The 25,955-nt window shown below is 55.8% G+C and overlaps 1 protein-coding gene across 1 annotated transcript; it reads right to left on the bottom strand.

The window, feature by feature from the left end:
• Window positions 1–281: 281 nt before the first annotated feature.
• NPTXR (neuronal pentraxin receptor) lies at window positions 282–25,955 on the bottom strand (the record flags this gene model as incomplete). The annotated part of the gene is made up of 5 exons (XM_034949356.4): window positions 282–4,661; window positions 4,911–5,090; window positions 8,330–8,577; window positions 10,107–10,332; window positions 24,891–25,955. Coding segments are annotated over 5 exons (1,944 nt in total), but the record flags the coding sequence as incomplete, so codon positions are not given.

Consider the following 25,955-nt stretch of genomic DNA (forward strand, 5'->3'; position numbering starts at 1 on the left):
TTGGGAATGAGGCCGAAGCCCAGTTATCAGAACTGGGACACGTTCCATGTGGGACTTGGGTTCTTTACATCCTTCCTGCATAAATCCTGGGAAATGGGGTGTGTTTAAGCCTGGAACAGGGAGAATTTGTCAGCTGGGGGGCATATTTAGGGGCGTGTGTGGCCCTGGGGCAGTCCAGGATCAGGCGTCTCCTCTGCGCTTCCCTGTGGCCCTGTCCAAAGCAGCTCCCTCCTTCCTGCCCAGCACCCCCTAGGGCAGCCCCATCCCTGCAAAGAAGAGCCTCAGAGTAAACAGCATGTTTATTTTGAACATTCAAGTTTACAAAAACAAAAAGGTAACAAAACCATGACACAGATCACACACACATACACACACACACACACGCACACACACGCACACATGTTGCAGCTCATGTCAATTTATGTACAAAACAGGGAGAGGAGAAAGGGGCAAGGCTGGGGAGGGGTTGTCAGTAGGGTGCACTAATGTCACAGTGTCAGACAACTTGACATGCTCACTCACACTCAGCCTGGGCCCATGTGAGCCCCTTCTCCACCCAGGGGTCGGGGGTCAGGGTGGGAGGTGGGGGTCTGGGGTGGCAGGCAGCTGGAATAAAGGGGTGAAGAGAGTAATCCCTTCTCTGGGAGGGAGCCCCTTTCCAAGTTTACTCAGGCCAAGGGTGCTGGGACACACAAAGGAGGGGGGACTCAGTGCTGGGGAGAGGCTGCTGCGTCCTAGAGAGGGCTGAATGCAGTCAGAAGGCTGGGCTCAAGTCTCCTGTGTCCAGCTGGGTGGCCTTGAGGGTCGCTCCCCTCCCCGGGCTTCAGCTTCCTCATCCGTAAAACGAGGGCTTTGGCCTCCTCTCAGAGCCCTTCCTGCCCAAATCTGTGGTCCCAGGTGATGCAAAGTGGTGGCAAGGGGATTGGTCCCCTTGGGATGTTGGTGCGGGCACCACATGCCACAAGATGGGAAGATCTGGCAGATAACAGCTGGGAAGCAACTGGTGCAGGGCTTGGCCCCAAGCAAGAGTTGGAGGAGGAGCAATTTCCCTCCCCTTCCCTGCCCAGGACTCGGGAGATGCTCAGCTTCCTTTTCTTTTTTGGCTCTCCTGCGAACTCTAGCTGAGCTAAAGAAGGGCTGAAGCTCTGGCCCATGGTGGGAGGGACACATTCCCTGAAGCAGCTGAGCCCCCTGGCACGGCTTCACCAAGGGGACCCTGGCCCTGGGGCTGGCCCACCCCCTGCCTCTGTTCCTTCACTTCAAGCCCTGTGGGCTGGGAAAGGGGTCGGAACACGTCTGGAGCAATGGTGCCCAGATGGCACTCTACACAGGTGAGTGGGAACTCAGCCCCTGGACGTAACCCCCTTTGGTTTGAAATCTGGGCTCCATCACTTGCTAGCTGATTGACACCAGGCAGATGACATCACCTCTCTGTGCCCCAGTTTCCTCACCTGTCTAACGGAGCCAAGAACGTCCTAACTTAGAACTGTGTTGTGAGATCAACAGGACGGTGCCTGTGCCACACTCAGTGCAGTGCCAGACGGCAGGACAAACACGGGCTCCATCGTCTTATCAGCCAGGAGCAGCTCAGGATGTGACTGGGCCATGTCTGACTCCTCTTTCCCTGTCTGCTTGGATGTGCTCAGGGGCAGCAGAAGATAGGAAAAGCGGGACCCAAACAGTGGTGCTGGGGAAATTTGTTCCTGTTCCCTTTGGAAGCCTGAGTGGGTGATGCGGCACAGGAACAAGGCTTGGACGTCAGAGGTCTCATCTTCACTGTGACAAAGCATAAAGGACTTGGGGTTGTGCGTGTGTGTGGGCTCAAGTGACCACGCAAGTGCTGTCACCTCCTTCCTAAGACCCCATCCTTCTCCCAAGTCCTCCACAAGAGCTACCTTCTTCAAAACAATAACAAAAACACATCAAGCTTGGCGTCACTGAAATTGAAATTCTGAATTCTGCCGTCACCCCAGCAACAGTGCCAGTATGATGAGACACTTGACCCAGCACTTGGGTTGATGTCTTTGGCTGTTACCGTGGCAACCTAGGTCTCAGCAGGTCTGGCTGAAGCCCGCCATCGCCTTTTCTTCCAGTGGGATTGTACTGGAGGGGCTGGGCAATCTATTTATGTTCTCGAAATGGAAAGCAGGATCTGGGCGCGGGAGGCAATGCAACTTGGAGTAGCTTCCATGGCACTGAGCCCCCCGGCCTGCAGCTCTTGCATCATGTCTCAGGCTAAGTGGCCTCAGGCAGTGGAGATAGGGAACAAAAAGGCAGGCAAAAGGTACAGTGCCCACCTGAGCCAGGGAGCATGCAGCTGCTCAGACACCTGGTAGGTGACTAGCAGGGGAGGGATGCCTCAGCTCTCCATTCTGCTGAAGCACCCAGGGATCATAACCTCCTCCCCGCACTTCCTGGGGTGGGGACGCCAAGATGTTTGGGTGTTGCATAAAGGAAGATGTTCAGATGTCATGTTGGAAAGCATCTGACCTCGCGGATGTCTACCTGCTTAGGTGTAGACTGAACTCAAAGGTCTTCAGGGGCAGGCAACATGGAGGGGGAAGAACACTGAAGAGGGAGTCAGATGCCCTGAGCTCTAGTCCTGGCTCTGCCCCATGCTCTGTGATCCTGTGCAGGTCACGTGTCCTCCCTGACCTCTTCCCCATTTCTCACAAGCAAGATGCAGCTGTGGTGCCAGATGGGGTGGCTTTTCTCATCTTTAAGATTATTATTATTTTTTTGAGACGGAGTCTTGCTCTGTTGCCCAGGCTGGAATGCAATGGCGTGATCTCGGCTCACTGCAACCTCCACCTCCTCAGTTCAAGAGATTCTTCTGTCTCAGCCTCCTGAGTAGCTGGGACTACAGGCATGCACCACCTAACCAGCTAAGTTTTGTATTTTTAGTGAAGATGGGGTTTCATCATGTTGGCCAGGCTGACCTCGAACTCCTGACCTCAAGTGATCTGCCTGTCTCAGCCTCCCAAAGTGCTGGGATTACAGGCGTGAGCCACCGTGCCCGGCCTCTCAGCTCTTAAGATTCTGACACTCTCTTGGGGAAGCTGGTGATGACTCAAGGGGACCAGGAAGCCATCAGCCCTTTGAGACACTCTCAGACAGGCAAGGGTGCCAGGCTGGGTTGATCCAGAGGGAGCTGGTTTTTTACAATCCATGCATGAGGTTAGTCTGCCTTGAACCTTGCCCTGGACTCTGAGTCTCTGCTGACCCTAACCCATGACTGGCTTCATCCCATCCACTGCCGAGTCCTGGGATCTACCCCTGCGAAGCCCAGGATCACCAGAGCTTTCCCCACATATCCACCTGGAATCACAGAAAAGCTCACACCCAATCTGGAGAGCAAATGACCAAAGCGAGGGCCTCAGCTCACGAACGAGGAAGGCCAGGCCCAGAGAGGGCAGGGACTTACAGAAGGCCACACAGCACATTAGCAGGGCTGGCTAGGAACCAAGGTCTTCTCCCCTTCACCCAGTCCTCTGCCCACTGCTTCATGCTTCTCCCCACCCTCTCAGCTTCTTCCTTGCTGCCCCAGGACCATGCACTGGGTAGGTAATGTGGCTCTGCCAGAGGTGGGGTCTCCTGGGCCATGAGGCCTCTACCTTAGGGCTGCTCCCAGCCCAGGCTGAAGTGGTCCAAGTCCTGTCCTTGGCATGGAGGGAGAGGGATGACTATACCAGTGGCCATCACTATGGGTGAGCACAAGGGGTGAGTGCAGCCCTTTGGCCTCCTGGGGTCTTTGTCCCCTTCCCTCCAGGCTGGAGCTGGGAAAGGAATGTCCTGGAGACTGAGGTGGGGCTGGGCCAGGCATGGAACCAACATTCAAACCGCTACACACAAAGAGAGGAGGAAAGAGGAGGAAGAGGGAGGCATGGGCGGGGTGGGGGAGGCTCCATCGAGATCCCACTGCCCTTGACTGGCAGCTGGTGGAAAGAGGGAGGAGGGTAAGTCTAACCTCTGATGTCCTCGTCATCCCCTTCTACAGCCTGTTGTGGCCCTGAAGGGGAAGCCACTGGGCCTGTTGCATGGGGGACAAGGGGGCGGGCGGCCACCCCCACCAATGAGATAGTGGGGTCCCCCTCATACACAACCCTACCCTACTGGGGGTGCTGTCAAAATTAGTGAAATCAGATACAATTGATGGGCAGGGAGGGGTGGGGTAAGAGACAACTCCAGTGCAGTGCCAGGTGGGCAGGCTCCCACTGTTCACTTGAGACGCTCCTCCCCACTCAGGTGGGGACAGGGGACACACTCGCAGGGCAGGGCATTCTGGAGGTGTGGGTACAGGTGAGGGGAAATGGGAGGCACAGCCAGGAGTGGGGCAGGAGGGAAGGCCTGTGCGTGGGCAGGCTGAGGAGGGAATATGACCCCCCTCAAGTCCCCAAAGTGGCAGGCAAGGGAGGGGCCCTGGATGAGGTGGCCCCTCATGCCTTGGCCCTCCCCTTGCAGACATCGAAGGCAGCCTTTGTTGCGCCCCCAAAGGCCTCCACCAACTTGTCTTCCCAGGGAAGGACGTTGCCCAGCAGTGGCGCAGTGCAGTTGGCAATGCCCAGGACCTGGGCTGGTGTCAGGGCGTGGTCCCACAGGTTAAACTGGGCAATGTCACCGACAAAGGCCTGGGTGGCATCAAACCGGCCACCCAGGGTATCCTGGGCCAAGACAGCAGCAGAGAAAGGAGAGGCATGGAGTGAGGGAGCAGAAAAGACAGGCAGGCTGGCTCAGTCAGGCTCTTGTCCCCGAGGAAGCCCCACCTTCAACCCCACTGAAGCCCCGCCACCAACGCTCTAGCCCCACCTTCAAGATTCTAGTTCCTTGGGCAGGTCTCTGACCTCTCTGGCCCTCAGTCTGCCCATCTGCACAATTAGGAGGTCCAGCCCCAATACCAGCCTGAGCCTTACCTGCTCCTGGCCCAAGATAAGGATCCCATGAGGCTTGATGGGGTGCCAGGCAGCCAGGTTCTCACCGGAGCCCTGCAGCTCCCCGTCCTGGTAGGCAGACCATAAGCCATCCCTTGTGGTCCAGGCGATGCAGATGTGGTGCCAGCCATTGTCCTTCAGGCTCAGGGGCAGCTGGGCCACCTGGACACAGGTCCCCCAACTCCAGGTCAGAGGTGCCCCAAGGCCCAAGGCCCATGGCTGAGGCAGTGGGGTGGGGCTGGGGAGACCCATGTCCATCCTTCCAGGGCCCGACCCCAGGCCTGACCCTCTCCATCCTCCTGCCCAGTGTCTTTCCCTGACTCCTCTCTCCTCTTTCCTCAAAGACCAAACCAGATCACAAGGGACTCTCTGGTTTTGGTTTTCAGTTGTCACAAGGTAGTTCACTCACTCTCCAACAGGCCTATTAAGGTCACTTGGGGAGAGAGGGATGTCTCATAATCCAAACTTCCCCTGAACACCTCACACAGCACTCAGCACACAGCTGGGGCTCAAGAAGTACTGGCAGGGATAGAATGAGCCTTGGACTCAGAGGCCAGGCTCCAGCATCTGGCCCTGGCTCTGCCACCAACCCCTGTGTGATCTGGGGAAGCTGCTCCTTCCTCCCTGGGCCTCAGTTTCCTTATCTGTAAAGTGAGGTCAGACAAGGGATGGCAAATCTACAGCTGCTGCCTCTTCCTCCACCCAGGGCAGACATAGCCAATCAATCACGAGCCTCGATTTAGCTCAGATCCCTCAGCACAGTGCTCTGGAAAGCCACTGCTGATGGGTTAGAGCTGGCCTGTAAGATGAAAGGTGCTTGCTGTCTGTGGATTTGGTGCTCCCAAAGGGCTTCCTTATCTGGTAAGTTTCCTGAGGTCACATTATTTTTTTTTGAGATGGAATTTCACTATGTTGCCCAGGATAGAGTGCAGTGGTGTGATCTCAGCTCATCACAACCTCCATCTCCTGGTTCAAGCAATTCTCCTCCCTCAGCCTCCCAAGTAGCTGGGATTACAGGCGGGCACCACCACGCCCAGCTAATTTTTTTTTTTTTTTTTTTGTATTTTTAGTAGAAACAGCGGGATTTCACCATATTGGCCAGCCTGGTCTTGAACTCCTGACCTCAGATGATCCACCCGCCTCAGCCTCTCAGAGTGCTGGGATTACAGGCATGAGCCACCTTACCCAGCCTGAGATCACAATTTAATGTAACATTCTCTGAGGCCTACGTGGTGCCTGGCCTTGTTGTGGATGCTGGGGATGTGGAGCTGGTCCATGTCTTAAATGAGCTGAGTCTGCAGGAGGGGAAGGACTTTGGGGCAATGCTATAAGACAAAATAACGGAGGGCATATGGGAGGTACAGAGGCTGCGAGGCCCAGAGGTAGAGGGGATATGGGAACAGAAGCCACGTCAAAACCCGTCTGGAAGGACAATGGATCCACCATTCCATTGCTAGGCAAACCAAGTGGTCGGCACAGAAGGAGTAAAGGCTTAGAGGCTGGAATAAACAGGGAACAGTGAGCAGTCTGTTACGCTGGCTCTCAAAAGGACTCTAGAGCGTCCCAGACCAGGGCTGCCCAGTGCCCTGTCCAGGGTGCTGAATTCCTTCTAATGAGAACTGAGTGCTGAACTTGGGCCAGGCCAAGGACGGCAGCCAGGGGGTGATGAAGGGCACAAGGCAGCAGGATCTAGATGTAGTCCAGCCACCCCGGTGGTCGTAGGGTTTATTGGGCCATAAGGGAAAGTCACTGGTCCCTGGACTCATCTCCTCCCTCCTCCTCCTCCCCCTCCAGAATGCCATGAAATGCACCTTCTGCTAAGCCGGGTCTGATGGGTGTCAATCACTCCTAGTGGCTTTATGTGTTGTGGGCTAGTCACAGGTGGGTACGATATGTGGTATCTGCATTTCCAGGGGGGTCTCAATAGACCACCATGGCTGCAAGGCCCAAAACAATGTGGCAGGCAGGGAAGGAGCTTTGGGAGTGGATGACAGTGATGAGATGCTCCCCTTCCTCTCCCCTCAATTACCATGCTCCTGCTACATCATTCTCCCTGCCTTGTCCTTGTCCTGCCTTCCAGCCAGGCTGAAGGAGGGGCATCGGGGAGGGAGGCCTGGGCATGAGGAAGATGGGTGGCCCAAGGGCAGAACAGGGGAGGGGTTAAAAGGTGGTTTCTGGATCCCAAGACCCTGAATCACATCACACCCCAGCAGCTGTGTGGCCAGGGTGCATTACTTCCCCTCTCTGAGCCTCAGTTTCTCCATCTGCAAAATGGGGATAATGAGGGTACCTACTTCCCAGTGCTGTTGGGAAGGTCAAGGGTAATAATGTGAGTAAACTGCTTATTAGCACAGTGCCCAGTATAATAAAAATAGCTCACAGTTATTGATGTCTGCCAAACGCTAGGCTCTGCTCAAAGCCCTCTACATGCATTTAAGCCACTTCTCACTACAACCCTAAGAGGCAAGAGTTCTTATCATTCCTGCTTTAGAGATAAGCAAACTGAGGCACAGGGCAAGTAGAAGACTAGTCTGAGGTCACACAATGGTGAAGATGCAGAACCAAGACTCAAACCAGCATTTGGGTCCCAGAGCCTGAGTACAACACCTTTCTACTCTCCATAGTGGGGAGGGCCTGAGGGGCGGGCTCCAGGGAAGTAGAAGGAACGAGGAGGCCATGAGCACTCCCTTCCTCCCTCCATCCCCAGGTAGGTCTGTGCACCTCCCTTCTCTCTCTCTCTCTCTTTCTTTTTTTTTTTTTTTGACACGGAGTCTTGCTCTGTCGCCCAGGCTGGAGTGCAGTGGCGTGATCTTGGCTCACTGCAAGCTCTGCCTCCCGGGTTCTGGCCATTCTCCTGCCTCAGCCTCCCGAGTAGCTGGGACTACAGGCACCCGCCACCACACCCGGCTAATTTTTTTGTATTTTTAGTAGAGATGGGGTTTCACCGTGTTAGCCAGGATGGTCTCAATCTCCTGACCTCGTGATCCGCCCGCCTTGGCCTCCCAAAGTGCTGGGATTACAGGCATGAGCCACTGCGCCCGGCCACCTCCCTTCTCTTTAAGTCCAGGAGGATGAGCAGGGCCCTGGGGGCAGACACCTCAGCCCCATCCCATAGCTGGGTCACTGGGGAAGTCACTGGATCTCCAAGAGCTTCACTTGCCTCCTCTGTAAAATGGAACAACACTTAGAGCCTCTATTAGACACAGCCTCTCTTCTGGCAGCTCCATGTCTGGCTTGTCTTTATATTCCCAGAGCCCACCCTGGCACACAGTAGGTACTTAATGTGTGCTGAATATGCAGAGCAGGAGAATGAGCAGGAGAATGAAAGAGCCCAGTGTGGAGTGGGCGCTTCTGGAAGGGTGGCCCTCCCCCAGCCAGCCCTCCCTGCCAGCCCTGCCCACCTTGTCGTTGATCAGCAGCTCCATGGGCTCATGGCCCGCCTCTAGCAGTACAATCTCGTTGGCCTGCCCGGGCACCGAGTAGGAGAAGGGGGTGCCCTGGCCGGTGCCGCTGGACCTGGACCGCAGCCACATGCAGGCGGTGAATGCGTAGAGCTCGGGCAGCGCCTTCCGCACGCGGGCGTACATGTAGTTGTTACGGATGGGGATGCTGATCTTGAAGGCATCTGGAGGACTGTAGGCTGAGGACCCTGAGGGTGGGCAAGGCAGACATGGTGGAGGTCGGTGGACACCGAAAAGGGTGGGGTGGACAGGGCACACTTCAGAAAGAAGGCTAACAGCTCCCAGGCACCTGCTGCATGCCCAGTGCCTTCAGGGCTCTCTCTGCTCCACCTCTGTGTTGAGGGGTGTGAATAAAGTGCAGGGGCTCTGGACCTTAGATGTCCTGAGACCAAATCTCGTCTCCCCCACTTCCCAGCCACGTGACCGTCAACAAATTAAACTTGTTGGGAGACCCGGGGTAGACAGGCCAGAGGCAGGGCTGAGGAGGGCTGGAGGTTGCTTCTCCTGTTCCTGTGCTCCACCTAGGATGCTGGCCCTGAGCCACCAGACCTGTCCCTCCCCTGCAGCTGTGCCCCTGCGATGGCCCCTCCATTCTGAAATTTGCTCCTCACCTCTGTTTTCAAGAAGTAGCTTGAGGCCTGCCTCCTCCAGGAAGCAGCTTGGATTTTCTTTCTTTTCTTTTCTTTTTCTTTCTTTCTTTTTTTTTTTGAGATGGAGTTTCCCTCTGTTGCCCAGCTCACTGCGACCTTCACCTCCCAGGCTCAAGCAATTCTCCTGCCCCAGCCTCCCGAGTAGCTGGGATTACAGGCATGCACCACCACACCCAGCTGATTTTTGCATTTTTAGTAGAAATGGGGTTTTGCCATGATGGCCAGGCTGGCCTTGAACTCCTGACCTCAGGTGATCCGCCCACCTCAACCTCCCAAAGTGTTGGGATAACAGGCATGAGCCACCATGCCTGGCCCTGGATTTTCTTCTCCTGAACCCCTGTTCCCCATGTAAGCTGGTCCCAGCTAACTGCTCACCATTTCCCCTGTTCTCCCCAACTCGTCTGTAAGCCTCTTAAGGGTGGTCTTCACAAGAATTCAAAGCTGAAAGGTCTTTGAGAGCTCATGAGTCCTAAACCCCTATTTCTCAGATGAGGAAAACTGAGGCCTGGGGAAGGAAGTGAACTTCTGAGGTCACAGAGCAAGCCAGAGACAGATATGCAACCAGGAGCCAGGTCTCCTTATGCTTATACCTGTACCCTGCCCATTATGCTCCTCTGACCCCTTGGCAGTGCCAGGCACAAGTGTTAAACAAAATCCTTACCAATTCATTGAAAATGCTATTTTGTGGGTGGTTAAATGTATGGCTGTGGAGTCAGACCTTGTTTGAGGTCCAGACCCGCCACTTTTGTCTGTGTGACCTTGAGCATGTCACTTGACTTCTCTGAGCTTCGGTTTTCTCATCTGTGAAAACTGTGGATTAAATCAGCTGATGTATCAAGTACTTAGCCCACTCCCAGGACACAGTAAGTGCCAGAAAATGAGATCTGTTAATAATGTTGATAATGATAACAATATCCCCCAATGATTCTCTCCACTGTGTGTTCCACAGCCTCCTCCCCACCCTCCCGTCTGTCCATGTTAGCCTCCGGGGAGCATGGATATATTTTTTGAGTGGCTCTGTCACCCTGAGGACCCCTCCAATGCCCTCTGCAGGACCCAGGACCCACCGTGCTCCAGCTCAGCCACACGACCCTGCAGGACGTCCAACTCCTTTTCCACTTCCTGCCTCTGCCGGCGGCTGCTGTGGCTGAGGGCCACACGCTCCTTCTCCAGTGCCAGCACCTGGGCCAGCAGCTGCCCCTCCAGCTGGTCCATCTTGGAGTGTAGGCCGGTGGGCACAGCAGAGACTGGGGCTGGGGCAGCTGAGAGGTTCACACGGGCTGGAAGCTCCTGCTGTTCACAGGGCAGAGAAACAGAAATCAACTGAGGGGAGGAAGGACAGGCTGGGAACACTCAGATGCCTACCGCCCCTGCTCAGTGACCCCAGGGGAGCCTCAGCTTCCCCAATATGCAAAATGGGAATGACAATGGCCAACATCAGGCAACAGATGCATCCTGGGTCCCTGGCAGGCTCTGTTCCTGGTGCTGGCACATGACGGTGAGCAGCAGGCAGAGCTGGCCCCGGCCCTCAAGGACAGCTCAGGCCGTGGTGGGGGTGTGGGGCGTGGCCATGAGTGCTGTGAAGGTCCCCCAGGTGGTTTCAGGGTGCAGCTGGGGCTGAATGCCCCACCCTAGTCCTTCATAGCAGCAAGGCTAGACACTGATGGGCTGGTAAAGGGGCGGACCATCTTAGTCTTCATTCCCTCACTCAGCAAGCTTCTCTAGAACGGTCCTTGGCAAAAGGCTCTGTATGGCCACTGGGCCCACTCAGGGCGTGAAACAGGGACTTCTGGAGCAGGGCTCCGGTGGCTTGACCATACCAGGGTGACAGGTGGTTGAAATCACATACTTTGGAGTCAGACAGCCCAGGGTTCAAAACCAGCTCAGTAACCAATCTGCTATGTGACTCTGAGAAAATATCCTGACTTCTCTGAACTTGTTTACTCAAAAGAGAGCTGCACCTATTTGGAGAGTTGTGGGGAGGACTAAGGATTAAATATCAATAAACAGAGCCTGCTTATTGCAATTCCTGTCTAGGGCAGGGTGTTCCAGGGTAGGCTCTGACATCCCCCATCCAGCCCGGGATGAGGTCTAAGTGTTCAGAGTTCCCTACGACATGCCTGTCTTATCTTAAGACCCCAAGGGCAGCAGAACTGGGGCAGGAGCTGGGAGGGTTTCCTTCCCCTTCTCCTGCTGGAAGAAGGCCCCTCTGGGGTGGAGGAAGGCAGGTGAGGCCGCAGGTCCAGACTCTTCAAGGGGACAGTCTGTGGCAGACATGTCACAGAAATGTCAGTAGGAGATTAATAATTCAATGAGCTGCTAGGAGCTAAATTAAACCTTCACCATCCTCCACCATCCTCCTGGTTTCCCCCTCCTCCATGGTCCCCGCTACCAGGCCTGATGCTTGCGAACTCCCCAGGGGCCTGGGAAGTTTTTGCTCAGTCAGTTCCTTGCTCCCAGGCTTAGGCCCCAGACACGAACTCATTGCATTCTGTGATTCAGTCACTGAGCAAACATTCAGAGGGCACCCCCATTGTGCTGGGCACTGCCCCAGATGCTGAAGTTGTGGCTGGAGGCAAAACAGAAAACCAAGAACCCCACCTTTCCTCAGTTTCCTAAGCTGCAAGGGGATGGCCTTGCAGCCTGGGACAAGTATAGAATCCCCTATCCAGCCTCACTGGCCCAGCCAATGGCCTTGTCAGTCATTTGCTGGGTGACACTGGACACTGCTGGTGGCTGCTGTGACTGAGGGCCGCGTGTTCCTTCTGAGCTGTGCACTCCTCCTTAACTTCTCTGAGCCTGTTTTCTAGCCATGGGACAAGGGGAGAAGTGCGTCCCCTGCATCAGAGTGCTGGGGGCAAAGGACCACTGCCATGCTCAGTGCCCGAGACTTGGGAGCTGCCAGTGTGGACAGCAATGTGACCTCATTTTGAGGAGTTGCAGGAACCGGCCCTCGGCTCTGCCACTGCCCCGTGAGAGTAGGGGCAGGTGGGCTGACACTCCGAGATCATTTTTCCCCTTCTATAAGATGGAGACATGGAATGCTCAGCCTCCAGGGCTGGCCAGCATTAAATGATGGCGTGTAAGTGAAGTGCCCAGAGCCTGGCCCACGGTGGGTGCCGGGGGCATGGTTTTGGGTGCATGGGGTAGGTGGGAAGACTGAATGGGACGCTCTTGCTGCCGGCTGAGCCTCAGCAGACACCTTGCAAACATTCCCTCTCTGAATCCACTTAACATGCCAGTGTCCCCATTTCAGGGGCAGGAAAACTAGGGTGAGTTAACTAAGATCACACCAGGAGCAGGAGCAGAGCTGGGATCTGAGCCTAGCAGTCTGGCTCGCCCGCCCCCTCTGCATCACTCGCCACGCAGCCTCTCTTGGCATCTGCCAAGCAGCCTCTCCAGAAGCCCTATTCCCTCTCTGTCCCACCTGTCCCTTGGCTCCCATGGGAAAGGTGAGGTTGCTTCACAGGGCAGGGGGTCTGGTGCCACTCACACTCAGCAACCCCCCTCTTCTGCTGGCAGTGGGAGGGGCTGAGGATCAACCTCTCCATTCCAGGCTATAAGATGGGGCAACAGACACAAGTCACTGTGGTCGTCCAGGCTGGCTCTGGAAAGGGACCCATGAAAGCAGCGGGAGAGGGGGGACTCTGGCCACCATTATCCACCCCCCCCCAACCTCTTGGGTAAGAGGTCACAGCCGCCCAGCCACGCAGATGCCTACTTGGCCCACGAGGCTGGGGTGGAGGCCAGGTGAAGGTGGGCATGGGATGGGCGAGGAGCCTTACAGTGCACTCCCCGCTTACATTCATCTTTGCTTTCCCGAGGGCTCCTTCTGTCAAGGTGCCTATAAACCCTGACTCTGGTGCAGACTAACCACAAAGCCTTGGTTTCCCCTCCTCTAAAACGGGAACAGGCTGGGCATGGTGGCTCATGTGTGTAATCCCAGCACTTTGGGAGGCCAAGACGGGCGCCTGAGTCCTGGAGTTCGAGACCAGCCTGGGCAACATGGCGAAACCCCATCTCTACAAGAAATACAAAGATTAGCCAGGCATGGTGGTGCATGCCTGTGGCCCCAGCCACTTGGGTGGCTGAGGCAGGAGGATTGCTTAAGCCCGGGAGGTTGAGGCTGCGGTGAGTCATGATCATACCACTGCACTCCAGCCTGAGCAACAGAGCGAGACAAAAAAAAGTGTGTGTGGGGTGAAACAGGCTTCCTCTTGTTCATTCCCAGGACAGATGGAAGGATGGGAAGACAAGTGACAGGCCCTCATGGACTATAAAAGCATAATGCCAACTGTGGGGCTTGACTACATTAGCTGATGGGGCACTCATTACCTCCAGAGCCTTCAGGTGACACTGGATGGCCCACAGGGTGACAGGGTCAGCCACCCACTGCATTTGAGATGGCTGGACTTCCAGGAAGCCTTGGACTGAGGCAATCAGCTCAAGGGGCGCATTTCATCTCAGGGCTGGAAGGGCGGGCTGGGGCAGGGTGTCCCCGGTCCCAGGTACTGTTCTGTCCTCAGTTCTCCACCCGCTCTGTGCCAAGCTTGAGGCCAGAGGGGCATGCGGGAGTGAGGCTGTGCACCAGGCCCATCATAGGCACTTGGCATGTGTTTACTCATGAATCCTCGCAGCTGCTCGCTGAGGCTGGCACTCTTCGTATCCCCATTTCACAGATGGGAAACCAAGGCAGGAGTCGTTTTGAATTGTCTATAGCAATGGGGCTGGGCCAAACCGATACCCCTGGAGCCAGCATCTCCTCTCTCCAGCAAAGGGAGAGAGGGAGGAAGACTTGCCAGGAAGAACAGAGGGAGGAAGACCTGCCAGCAAGAACAGGGAGTCGAGGCTATTTAAACAGACGCTGTTTGGAGGAGAAAACGTGCGGGCTGAGGGGGTGTGCGCTCAAGCTGTTCTTTTGTCAGAGCCACCGGCTCTGCAGCGGCCAGGAAGGCCATGGAGGAGGTGGGCTCGCCGGATCGTGTGTGAGTCCCTCCCCGTCCCAGTGTCTGAATCAGAAGAACACGACTCCCGCACCCCCACTTCCCATCTGCTGTGGGCGCAGGCTGTGCCGCGTGGGCTCCCGGCCCGATGCCAACTGGGCCCCTCACCTAAGATGATGGAGGGAATGATGACGCCAGCACCCCCACTCAGCTCCTGCTGGGGCAGGAAGGTGGAGGCTGGGAACCCATGGCCTGTCCCGCTGGGAGTCCGGGGTGGGGTTTGGCGTAAGTGTGCTGGGCCTAGAGCCAGAGCCCCTTGTTCTAGGCCCGGCTCAGCCATAATGTGCTGGGCTCATTAGCACTCAATCAGAATGCTAACGGCAGCAGCTGTCTCCATCGAGCACTCGCTGCATGCCAGGCCCCGCACTAGGGAAGCTCTGTGCAAACAGTTCTAGGCTGCTCTCAACAGCCTAGGGAAGTAGGGAGGCCCACTCAGAGATGAGGGAACTGAGGCTCAGTGCCTGTCTAAGGTCACATACCTGTGACGCTGCAGAGCCAGCACTCCAGCCTGGCCTTCCTGATCCTGAAATCTGTGCTCATTCCTCAGGCTCACACTGATGGTCTGGGTCTGTTGGTTGATCTGCCAAGTGGGCACAGTGCTGGTTGCCCTGCCTAACTCGAAGGCAAGCAGGAGAGGTACTAATGGCCACGGGAAGTCTAGAAGATCCAGAAGGTTGTGTGAGACTATGGCGCAGGGCAGCTTCACAAAGGGAGACTGATAGGAGGGTCCTGCCAGCGTGGGGTGGCTGAGGCTGGGAGGATGCAGGGAAACCCCATCACCTTAGCCCCACCCGGGGTCTATTCCCTTGCTGCAGGGAGCAGAAGGCAGGTGCAGGACTCCAGGGCCAGAGTCCCACCCTCTGCACCACTGCCCCTGCCCAGGATCACCCAGGTAGTGGTACTCCCAGCTGGCAGTGAGGCAGAGGCTGTTCTGGGACAGCCAGACCACCAGGTTTTGCAACGGTGGGAGTTTGGGGTCAGAAAGCTTTCTCAGAGAAACCCCATCCTGCCACCCCACCTCCCTCACCAGGGGCAGACTGCAGGGGCACCAGGACCAGGTGGAAAGTGAGCAGCCTTCAGGGGGAGCAGTGTGGACCACGGCCCCTCACCTCCCCCATCCAACCATCCCCTGAGTTCTGAGTCCTGCTAGGGCTCACACCTGGGCTTCACCAGCTGAGTGGCCTTGTTATGTAACGGTGCCATGCCTCAGTTTCCCCATTGGCCCCAAAGGGTAAAAGAGTAAATCTCATAGCATCGTGGTGAGGATTGACTGAGTTCGTAGACAGAAAGCGCTTAGTGCGCGGTAGGCATAGGAAGCATCACAGGCGTGTCTACTATTAATGTCGTGACTAACAATTTTTTTTTTTTTTTGCGATGGAGTTTCTTTTTTTTTTGAGACAGAGTCTCGCTGTCACCCAGGCTGGAGTGCAGTGGCGCGATCTCGGCTCACTGCAGGCTCCGCCCCCCTGGGGTTCACACCATTCTCCTGCCTCAGCCTCCCGAGTAGCTGGGACTACAGGCGCCCGCCACCTCGCCCAGCTAATTTTTTGTATTTTTAGTACAGACGGGGTTTCACTGTGTTAGCCAGGATGGTCTCCATCTCCTGACCTTGTGATGGGGATCAGCTGATTGGAAATGTTTGGTTCTTGAGCCTGGGCAGGGGCCTGGGTAGTAGTATTTATGCCTTTTTGCCCATCTGAAATACTTGACATGATTTTCTTTTAAAAACAGGAAAACAATCCTAAAGTGGCATCTCTAATGGTTGAATCTAACCCTGCGTCTCACCCAGAGCTTCACTCAGCTCCTAGCCTTCTCCCTAGTCCTGGCTACTGTCCACTGGACTGTGCCACAGCTTCCACTCCCACCCTCCACACAGCGGCCAGAGGCAAATCCAGCCATGTTGCTCTCCTGCTTAAAATCCTTCCACAGCCCCCTCTCCCTGCCAATAAAGTCCCTGTCCTCCTGGCTTCAGCCCTTACCCCGACAGGACATAGGTCACGCCCACTGAAAGTCCTCTGCTGCTCAACTGCCCCAAACTCCTTCTCACCCTAAGGCCTCCACACATGCTGTTCCTTCTCCAAGAACATTCTTCCCGCCCCCACCCCTCCTCTGCCCATTGCCTGCTCATCCTCCAGATGGCAGCTTCCCTGATGCCTGAACTGAGATGCTCCATAGAGAGAGAAGAGGGCCCTGAGAGCTTCTCTGGCAGGGCTGCACAGCACTCATCCATCCATCCATCCATCCATCATCCATCCATCCATCCATCCATCCATCCATCCATATGTGCCGCAGCAACATGGCGTCGTAGTTGCAGACACGAACTGTCACGTTAGACAGGCCAGCGTCATTTTCAGTTCCTTGCTTACTAGATCTGCAGCCTTGGGCAAGCTGCTTAACTCCTCTGGCCCTCAGTTACCTTATCTGTAAAATGGGTGTAATAATAGTACCTACATTTGGGGATATAAATAATGATAAAATGAAAGAACAGATATGAAGTGTGGTCAACCATAAGAGGCAGTACGTGGTTGTCACATTACTATTATTCTTTGCTGTTATTGAGAGGCAGGAGAGCATAATGTGTCATGGTGCAGGCCCTGGAGCCAGACTGCCTGGGTGGAAATGCCAGCTGAGTGAGCTGGACAAGCTTCTGAAACTTTCTGAGCCTCAGTTTCCTCATCTGTAAAACAGAGATAGTAATAGTACCATAGTTCTTGTGGGATTCAATTGTAAGGCCCTTGACAGGCCTGGTGCAGAGGGTGAGCTCACCCCTGCTGCCTCTTGCCAAGTGCCAGGTGCTGTGGCCCCAAAGGCAAATATGGCCCCATGGTTCCGCAGGTGGCGGTGCTCCCAGCTGGCGGTGAGGCAGAGGCTGTTCTGGGATGGCCAGGCCACCAGCTCTTGCCAAGGTGGAAGTTTGGGGTCAGGAAGCCTTCTCAGAGAAACCCCATGCTGCCACCCTGCCTTCCTCTCCAGGGACAGACCCAGCAGGTGGCTCCGCCTCCTCCTACCCAGGCGGGGAACAGGTGAGTGGTGGGCAAAGGACAGGTTGGTTTTGATCATCCTGGTCTCCTAGTGCCACTTTGGAGCTGAAGGAAAGAAGACAAATGGGGAGGAGGATGAGGAAGAGGGAGCAGGGATGGGGTTGGCCATGTACCTCCCGGGTCCGAGACCCCAGACCGTGTCTAAAGACCCCTCTGGCCCCAGGCCCCTTGCTCCTCCCTTCAAAAGTCCCTCCTGTCAGGCTGCTGCTTCCAGAAGCCCAGCTGGGAGTTCTGCTGAGGTCCTGCCTGCCCACACACCTTCCGGGCCCCAAAAATCCTCAGCAGATGGAGGTCCCCCACCCCTAGCCCACTTCAGTGAGAAATCCTGGCTTGGTCTTGACTCAGCCTCTGTGGCTGTGGGCAGGTCCCTCAGCCTCTCTGAGCCTCAGCTTCCCCTGGAGTGAAACAAGGGCTGTGGAAGCACATAAGCGCTCCCACCTTGGGTTGGTTGCTTCTATCCCTGTCCCCAGAGTTCCACGGGGATGATGTGCCCAAGACTGTCCTGGGGAGATGCCCCACCCCGCTCCGGCACCCCACCTTCTTCACTCTGTGAGGAGCACCGACCTCTGAGTTCATTCCACCTCCTACAGGCAAAGATTTACAAAATGGCCAATAAACATAAGAAAAGGTGCTCAACGTCATGAATCATCAGAGCAATACAAATTAAAACCACAGTGAGTGCACTACACGCCCACCGAAACGGGAATGTTTTTAAAATGACCATACCGAGTTTGGCGAGGTTTACACGCGGGCGGGCTTGTAAACTCTCTCAGCTACTGTGGGGAAATGTTTGGCTGTACCTTCCGACGCTAAATATATGCCCCTCTTGCAACCCACTCCTGTGGCTCGATCCAGGGAGAAATGAGGGCTGATAGCCGCCAACAGATATCCCAAGAATGTTTACAGCAGCCTTATTTGTAAATCAGAAACAACCCACAGATCCATCCACAGAAGAACGGGTAAATGAATTAAGGCTCGTCCGCGCAACGGAACACCACACGGCAATGAAAACGGCAATCCTCCGTGGGTACACGCAACAAGCCTGGATGCCACAGACGTGACACTGAATGAAAGATCACCAGACGCAAGGGTGCACAGCTGTCTGCGTCCATTTGTACGAAGTCCAAACACAGGCAAAACTGACTACTGTGACAGGAGCCAGAATAGCCGTTGCCTTTGGAAGGCTACTGTCTTTGGGGGCACCAGGGAGCCTTCTGGGGGTGCTGGAAGTGTTCCAATTCCTGATCTGGCTGGCGCTTTCACAGGGGTATCCATCCACAAATTTTCGTCGAGCTGTCCACTTACGATTTGTGTCTGTTTAAGTGAGATCTGTGACCTCTTACGTATCTTGAATGTAAGATAAACCTCAAAACAAACAAGTCACACAGGCTTATTTATTTATTTATTTTTTGAGATGGAGTCTTGCTCTGTCGCCCAGGCTGTAGTGCAGTGGTGCAATCTCGGCTCACTGCAACCTCAGCCTCCCGGGTTCAAGCGATTCTCCTGTCTCAGCCTCCCGAGTAGCTGGGACTATAGGTGCCCGCCACCATGCCCGGCTAATTTTTTGTATTTTTAGTAGAGACGGGGTTTCACCGTGTTAGCCAGGATGATCTTGATCTCCTGACCTCGTGATAGGCCCACCTCAGCTTCCCAAAGTGCTGGGATTACAGGCGTGAGCCACCGCGCCCAGCCCCAACAGGCTTTCAAATCTCCATTTCAGACAGGAAACTGAGGCTGAGAAAGTTAAGCACCTTGCCTGAGGTCACAGAACTCTCAAGTGACAGAGCTGGAATTTGCACCCAGGTGATCTGGCCCTGGAGTCTGTACCGGGAACATGTTCCACACTGCAGCTTTCTCAGGGCTGGAGGGGGCACTGTGGGGGAGGGAGGACACTGTGGGTCCACATCCTCCAACCAAAGCCCAGTAGCAGAAGCCCTCTCTCCACATGCCACAGCCCCCCGCCATTCCCTTCTCCCAAGCCCTCCTCACTGCCAAACAGGCAGGGTCAGGGGAACCAGTGCCCACTAGGCAGAAGCTTCTAGAATGGGCAGCAAAGTCAGAGAAAAACAAAGACAACCAACGGAATTTAGAGAAGACACCAAGAGATCCTCGAAGCTGCTGTTTATCTGCAGATTTCCCAGAGGAACATAGTTCTGGGAGTGGGTGGAAGGGGCTCGAGGGCGGTACACACATGTAACCCCCATAAACACACCTACACCCCACACAATCCCTATTTAGAAGCCTTCTGCCCAAGAACTCAGAATGTAGAGCCTAAGGGGACTGGGACTTAGCTCCTCCTCCCGCCTGTTTTACAGATAAGAAAACCAAGGCACCAAGAGGGAAAGTGATTAGTCTAAAGTCACAAGCAAGAACCCAAGCCTGTGCCTCCCAGCCTTTCTATTTCAGAGACTTATTTATTTTTATTTTTTATTTTATTTTATTTTATTTTTTTTGAGACAGAGTTTCACTCTGTTGCCCAGGCTGGAGTGCAGTGGCATAATCTTGGCTCACTGCAACCTCTGCCTCCTGGGTTCAAGTGACTCTTCTGCCTCAGCTTCCCAAGCAGCTGGGACCACAGGCACATGCCACCATACTTGGCTAATTTTTGTATTTTTAAGTAGAGACAGGGTTTTGCCATGTTGGCCAGGCTGGTCTTGAACTCCTGACCTCAAGTGATCTGCTGGCCTCGGCCTCCCAAAGTGCTGGGATTACAGGTGTGAGCCACCGCGCCTGACCTATTTCAGAGACTTTTTAGAGCTGGAAGCATGTTTCGGGTGTATCTGGCCTGCTATATCATTCTTTGTATGGAGGGGAAAACCGAAGCTGGTGGGGGGCGGGGCAGGGATTTGCCTTGGTCTGTGTCCTTCACTGTCTCTGAGCTTCTATTTGCTCATCTGTAAGATGGGAATGCGTTCAGCCTCTATCATAGGACTGAAGACTGAATAAGCTAATATGTATCTAGTAAGTGTCTAATAAGTGTTAGTTATTATCAGCAGCAGCAGCAGCAGTGAAGGTCTTGCAGCAAGTCTCTCGGCTATCTAGCCGGTCAGCAGGACAAGCCTTGAGGACTGGCCTTCACCCCTCTCACTCTGGGCTCCGAGGCAGAAATGGTCCAGGACAGTGACTAGCACAGGCACCGCCCTCACCTGGCTATTTTTTTTTTTTTTTTTTTTTTTTTTGAGATGGAGTCTCGCTCTGTCGCCCAGGCTGGAGTGCAGTGGCAAGATCTCGGCTCACTGCAAGCTCCACGTCCCGGGTTCACGTCATTCTCCTGCCTCAGCCTCCTGAGTAGCTGGGACTACAGGTGCCCGCCACCATGCCTGGCTAATTTTTTGCATTTTTAGTAGAGACGGGGTTTCACCGTGTTAGCCAGGATGGTCTTGATCTCCTGACCTCATAATCTGCCCACCTTGGCCTCCCAAAGTGCTGGGATTACAGGTGTGAGCCACCGCGCCCAGCTCACCTGTCTTTTCCATGCTCCCAAAGGTGGGTGACGTCTGACCCCTCCAGATGGGTCTAGAGTTGATGATGAAGAACGAGGGCTCTACAGCCAGACAGTGGGCTCCACTGCTGCCTTGGGGCCAGTTCCTTAACCTCTCTGAACCTTGGTTTCTTTGTACCTCCCTCACAGAGATTTTACAAGGATTAAATAAGATAATGCACTGTGCCTGCCGCATAGTAAGTGCTCAGTAAGTGTTCGCTATAATGGTTATTTGGCTCCCGCTCCAGGATGGGAGGAGGCAATCAGCTTGCCGGGCTGGGTTAAGGATGTGGTTTATGCCAAAGAAATGCTGTTGAAATTAATCTTGAAGTTCCATTGTATACATACATTAAATTAGCACAAAAATGGAACAGGGGAACACACATGCATGGCCTGTAGCCGCATCATTGGGCCAACTCTTGGAAAGTGGCTCCTGGCCTCAGCCATAAAAAGTCAATATTGGCCAGGCACAGTGGCTCACGCCTGTAATCCCAGCACTTTGGGAGGCTGAGGCGGGTGGATCACCTGAGGTCAGGAGTTTGAGACCAGCCTGACCAACAAGGTAAAACCCCATCTCTATTTAAAAAACAAGAATTAGCTGGGCGTGGTGGCACATGCCTGTAGTCCCAGCTATTCAGGAGGCTGAGGCAGGAGAATCGCTTGAACCTAGAAGGCAGAGGTTGCAATGAGCCAAGATTGCGCCACTGCACTCCAGCCTGGGTGACAAAGCTAGACTTTGTCTCAAAAAAAAAAAAAAAAGTCAATATTCTCTGACCCAGTACCCAGTAATACCACTCCTGGGAATTCAGCCTAAAAAAATCAACAGACTTAAAAACAAACAAACAAACAGCTCTCTGTATGAAATGGATCCTGCAATGAACATCTGGAAGAAAAATAATTAGAAACAACCTACATCTCCAGTAACAGGAGCCGGTCAAGTGACTGATGGATGGGGAGCTGCAGATGAATCCCAGGATATTATGGCATCATTAAAATGGTAATTACACAGCAGCTCTCAAACAATGGCTGCATATGGATAAGGACCGAAAGAGGGTTGCAAAAAGGGAGAAAATGACGCAATCGAATGCAGCATTTTCCCCAAAACCTTTTGATTTATTTCAATGAACAACAATAACAACACAAATAAAAATGGAAAAGAAGACACTTTCCCCTAAGCCCTTAAATGTGGCTCCCACCTGAGGCTTTGGGGAGAGGACAGGCCAATCAGACCTTCCCTTCCCTTTTGTAGGAGGGGTGGTGATGCAGGGATGTGCCTGGTGGGGACCAGCAAGGAAGTGTGATGATTATGGAAGCCCAGGTGGGGATAGGAAGGGGACAGAGTGTGAACAGGGATGGCTCCTGAGAGGAGGTGTACTTGGAGCAGACTCTAAGATGAGGAGCAGGAATGTGCTGGGGGTGATCCAGGCAGAGGCAGGAATGAACTGAGAGAGGGGTCAGGAGCGGGGGCCAGATCCAAAGTGGTAGCCTAGGAGCAGGCCGAGGAGTTAGGAGAGCCCCATGGTGGGCTTAAGGAAGACCCTTGGGGCTGCCTGGAGGAGGATGGAGGGAAGGGTGTGCCTGGAGTCATGAGACCAGAGAGGAGGCTGCTGCAAGCGTGTACAGAGATGAGGCCAATCAGAACTGGGGGGAGAGGGAGGGGCCAAGGATGGTTTCTCAGGGCACATGGAGGTACCTGGTTCAAGCTGAAACACAGTGTGGTTAGGGGGCTGATGGGACAACCAGAGAGAGATGCTCAGGAGGCCGATGTGTTGATGGGTCTGGAGCTTGGGAAGGAAACCTGGGCTGGACACTGAGTTTGGTTTGGGGCCCCTCCGTGGAATGGGTGTGGGAAGCCTCAGGGCATGGCTGAGTGTACCCAGGGAAAGTGAGGGCCAAGACGGGCACATGCCTTAAAGGAGGAGGACCCTGCAAGGAGACAGAGGCAGCAGACAGAGGGCGGAGGAGGGCTGCTGTGAGAGGCGGCTGGAAGCCTAGGGCATGGAGACCTGCAAGAGGGGATGATCAGCAGGGTCAGGTGTCAGAGAGGGTTCCCCCAAGATAAGGACTGAGAAGTCCTCATTTATCATCTTGGGGACATTAGCAAGAGCACCTTCAGTGTATCCTGGGAGGTAAAGGAGACCCTGAAAATCTGGGCACTTTGAGGATACTGAATGAGAAGAGAGGGGAGAGATTGGACAGTGGCTAACGGGTGCATGGGACTCCGCTGAGCCAAGTGGTCTCACCCTGTGTCTGCTGTGCTCCAGCTCCAGCCCCAGCCCCTCCCAGAGGCCCCCAAAAGACTAGCTGTGGCTGTTGCCACGCTCAGAAAGCAGACCTGGTGGCCAAGCAGGCCCCTGCCCTTCTCTGTCTGTGGCTGCTGCACTCAGAAAAGAGGAAAAGGTATACATGGGGAAGCCAGGGCTCCCCCAGCCTGGAAGGCTGACCTGTTGCCAAATTCCAGCTGCCAGGATCCCCCCAACCTCAGCGGGCTAACCGGTAGGGAGGCCACCCTGCCAAATGCTGCAGGTGCTGGGGGCACAGGTCCAAGGCAGGTCCAAGCCTGCCAGCCCCAGACGTGGGAGGAGCCACCTGTGCCATCTGGGCATGGGGGCAGGGGCTATGGCAGGCACGAGGAAGTCTATTCAATGAAAGTCAAAAATTGTTTTTTACATGACTAAAACCTGTTGCCTAAAACCTGTTTGTTCCTATTTTGAGTTTTGGCTGTATTTTAAAAATGAGTAATATTATAGCTTAATGATAAAAATAGCCATCACTCAAATTGACTGAACATACCTGTGTGCCAGGCACTATTCTTGGCCTTTCATATAAAGTACTTAATCCTCCTAATATCCCAGTGAGGTAGGTGCTATTACTATCCCCATTTTACAGGCGAGAAAACTAAGACTTCCCTTCATTGCATACTTTCAGCTTTTTCCTGATTATTTTCCTGCTCTTGGTTCTCTCATCCTAGAAATCCCCCAGAGCTGGAGTCGGGGAAGAGGTGGGTATGGGCCCGGCTTTTCTCCTGCCTCTGCCACCTCTCTTAGGACGTTTCTGAGCTGAGTTTTCTCATCCGTAAGGTGAGGGGTTGGCTGCAATGGCTGACTGGCTGCACTCTGACACCCTGTGGGGAGGGTGCTGACACCAGTACAGACGTCCTGGAGGGCTGTCAGACCACGACATCCTCAGCCTTGTGAGTGGGCATCACCAGTGCTGCTTGCCCAGGATTTGACTTAAAAAGCCCCGGGAGTAAGGGGTCCCTGCATTTACTCCCCGCCTCTCTCCTCCCTCCAACTTGCCTGCTGCACTCCACCTGGGTGGAGGTAGCAGAGGGGGCAGTGTGGGCTTTGGCCTCTTTCTCTTCCTTCCACAGATCTGATTTTGTTGCTTAACCTCCTTCCTTGTGGTCTGGAAGTCAGGCCATGGCTGGGGTAGTGAATGTGTCCCGGATGTTTGTCCTGCCCAGTCTGTCTGCCTTGCACTTCTGGGAGCCCCAAATTCATTCTTACAGGGAGGAAGGTGGCCATGGGACTCCAGGGGGGAAATGACTGGCCCAGGGTCACATGAGAGCCAAGAGTGGGTTCCCCCATGCTGGACCCCTTGTGTCTGACCCCAAGCCTGAGTCAGGAAAGCCTGGAAAAGTGAGTGGAGGAGGAGGAGCTCGGGGGGCCCTGTTCTCCATTCAGCCCCCACCCAAGAGCTGTGGGCTTCCAGGTGTGTGAGGCTGGGCGCCTGGCACCTGAGCTCCTGCGGTTTGGGTCATAGTCTGAGCCAGAGTGGGAGATTCAGGGTAGGGAGGTGGTGAGGGGCACCCAGGTTTGTCTTATAGGGCACTCTGTTCCCGGCTCTGTGTAATGAGGGGAGTACCCCAAGTCCTTTGGACAGCGCATCCATCTCCTGGCCATAAAGTGTGAGCGTGGAGCTGGGCTGATTTGGGGGTGTCCGGAAGAAGGAAATGAAAGGGACATTTAATGAGGTCCTAGTACGTGCCAAGCATTTTCACACACCTACATTTGATTCAATTTCCACTACAAGTGGACACTGTTATACCTATTTTACAGACACAGAAACTGAGGCTCAGAGAGGTGCCTGGAGACGGAAAAGGGTGGGGAGCGAATCTTTCTGGCGCGCCCTCTGTGCCTCAGTCACCGTGCCAGACGCCTGCCCGCGTTCCCTATCGAAATTCCCCCGCCTCGCCAGCGAGGAAGGCGCGATCGTCCCCGGAACACAGACGGGAGACCGGAGGCTCGGGGACCGCGGGACGACCGCGGCCGGGCGGCCCCTCGCACCACCCGGGCGGCTCCCCCGACGGCGCGCGGCGCTCACCTCCAGGCGGTCGATGCGGTCCCGCAGGGCGCGCACGGCGTCCTCCAGCTCCAGAATGAGCGCAGGCGAGTCCCAGGGCCCGTCGGCCATGGTGTCGCGGCGGGGCCCGGCGCCCTGGAGGCCGCGCGGCAGGCCGCTCTCGCAGCGGCCCAGCTTGCCGGTGAGCTCACGGATGGTGTCCTGGTCGGCGCGGATGCGCGCCTCCTGCTGCAGCGCCGTCTGGCGCAGCTGCTCGGCCGTGCTCTGCAGCAGCAGCAGCTCTTCGCGCTCGCCCGGCGCAGCGCCCGCCGCGTCCCCCTGCTGGGCCCCCGACGGGCAGGCAGCAGCCAGCGGCGTGCACAGGAAGCGGCTGAACAGGGGCCCGGGCGGCAGCGGGTGCGCGCTGGCCGCGGGTGCCCCGGGCAGCGCGGGGGGCCCGGCTGAACCGCCCGCGCCGTGCAGCGCGCTCAGGCTCCGCTGCGGGCCCGGGGACGCGGCGGCGCCCGAGGCGACCGAAGCATTGTCGGCGCCGCCGGGCAGCGCCCGCGCCGGGCTGGCCGCCAGGGGCACGCTGGCGATGATGCAGATGACGGCACCGAGGAACGCCAGCATGCCCGCGGCCAGCAGCACGGCCAGGAACTTCAGCGTGAGGCGGGCGGCGGGGGCGCCCGAGGCCCCCGGCAGGCGCGGCGGCGGGGTCGGGGCGCGGAGCCCGGGCGCGCTGGGCCGAGCGGGGCAGGCGCGGGAGCCGGAGCCGGAGCTGTCGCCGCGGCCGCTGCTGCCGCCGCTCTGAGCCCGGGCGGCGGGAGGAGGAGAAGACGGCAGGCGGCGGGGAGGGGGAGCGGGCGCGGCGGCCCCGCCCCACTCGCTCCCCCGGGCCGGCCCTGGCCCTGGCCCAGCCCCGCACCCGTTCAGTGCCGGGCGCCGGGCTGGGGGCGCCGCCGGGGATGCGGCGAGGAGCGAGGGCAGCGCCTGGGACCTTATCTCGCCGCGGTCACAGCGCAGGGGGCGGCGACCCGAGGGCCGCGCGGCGGGGCTCCTGGGTGACCCCCATCCCAGCCCTCCCGTGCTCGGGCCCCCTCCCCA

This window comes from Pan paniscus, chromosome 23, assembly GCF_029289425.2.
Source record: "Pan paniscus chromosome 23, NHGRI_mPanPan1-v2.0_pri, whole genome shotgun sequence".
NCBI classification, from domain to species: domain Eukaryota; kingdom Metazoa; phylum Chordata; class Mammalia; order Primates; family Hominidae; genus Pan; species Pan paniscus.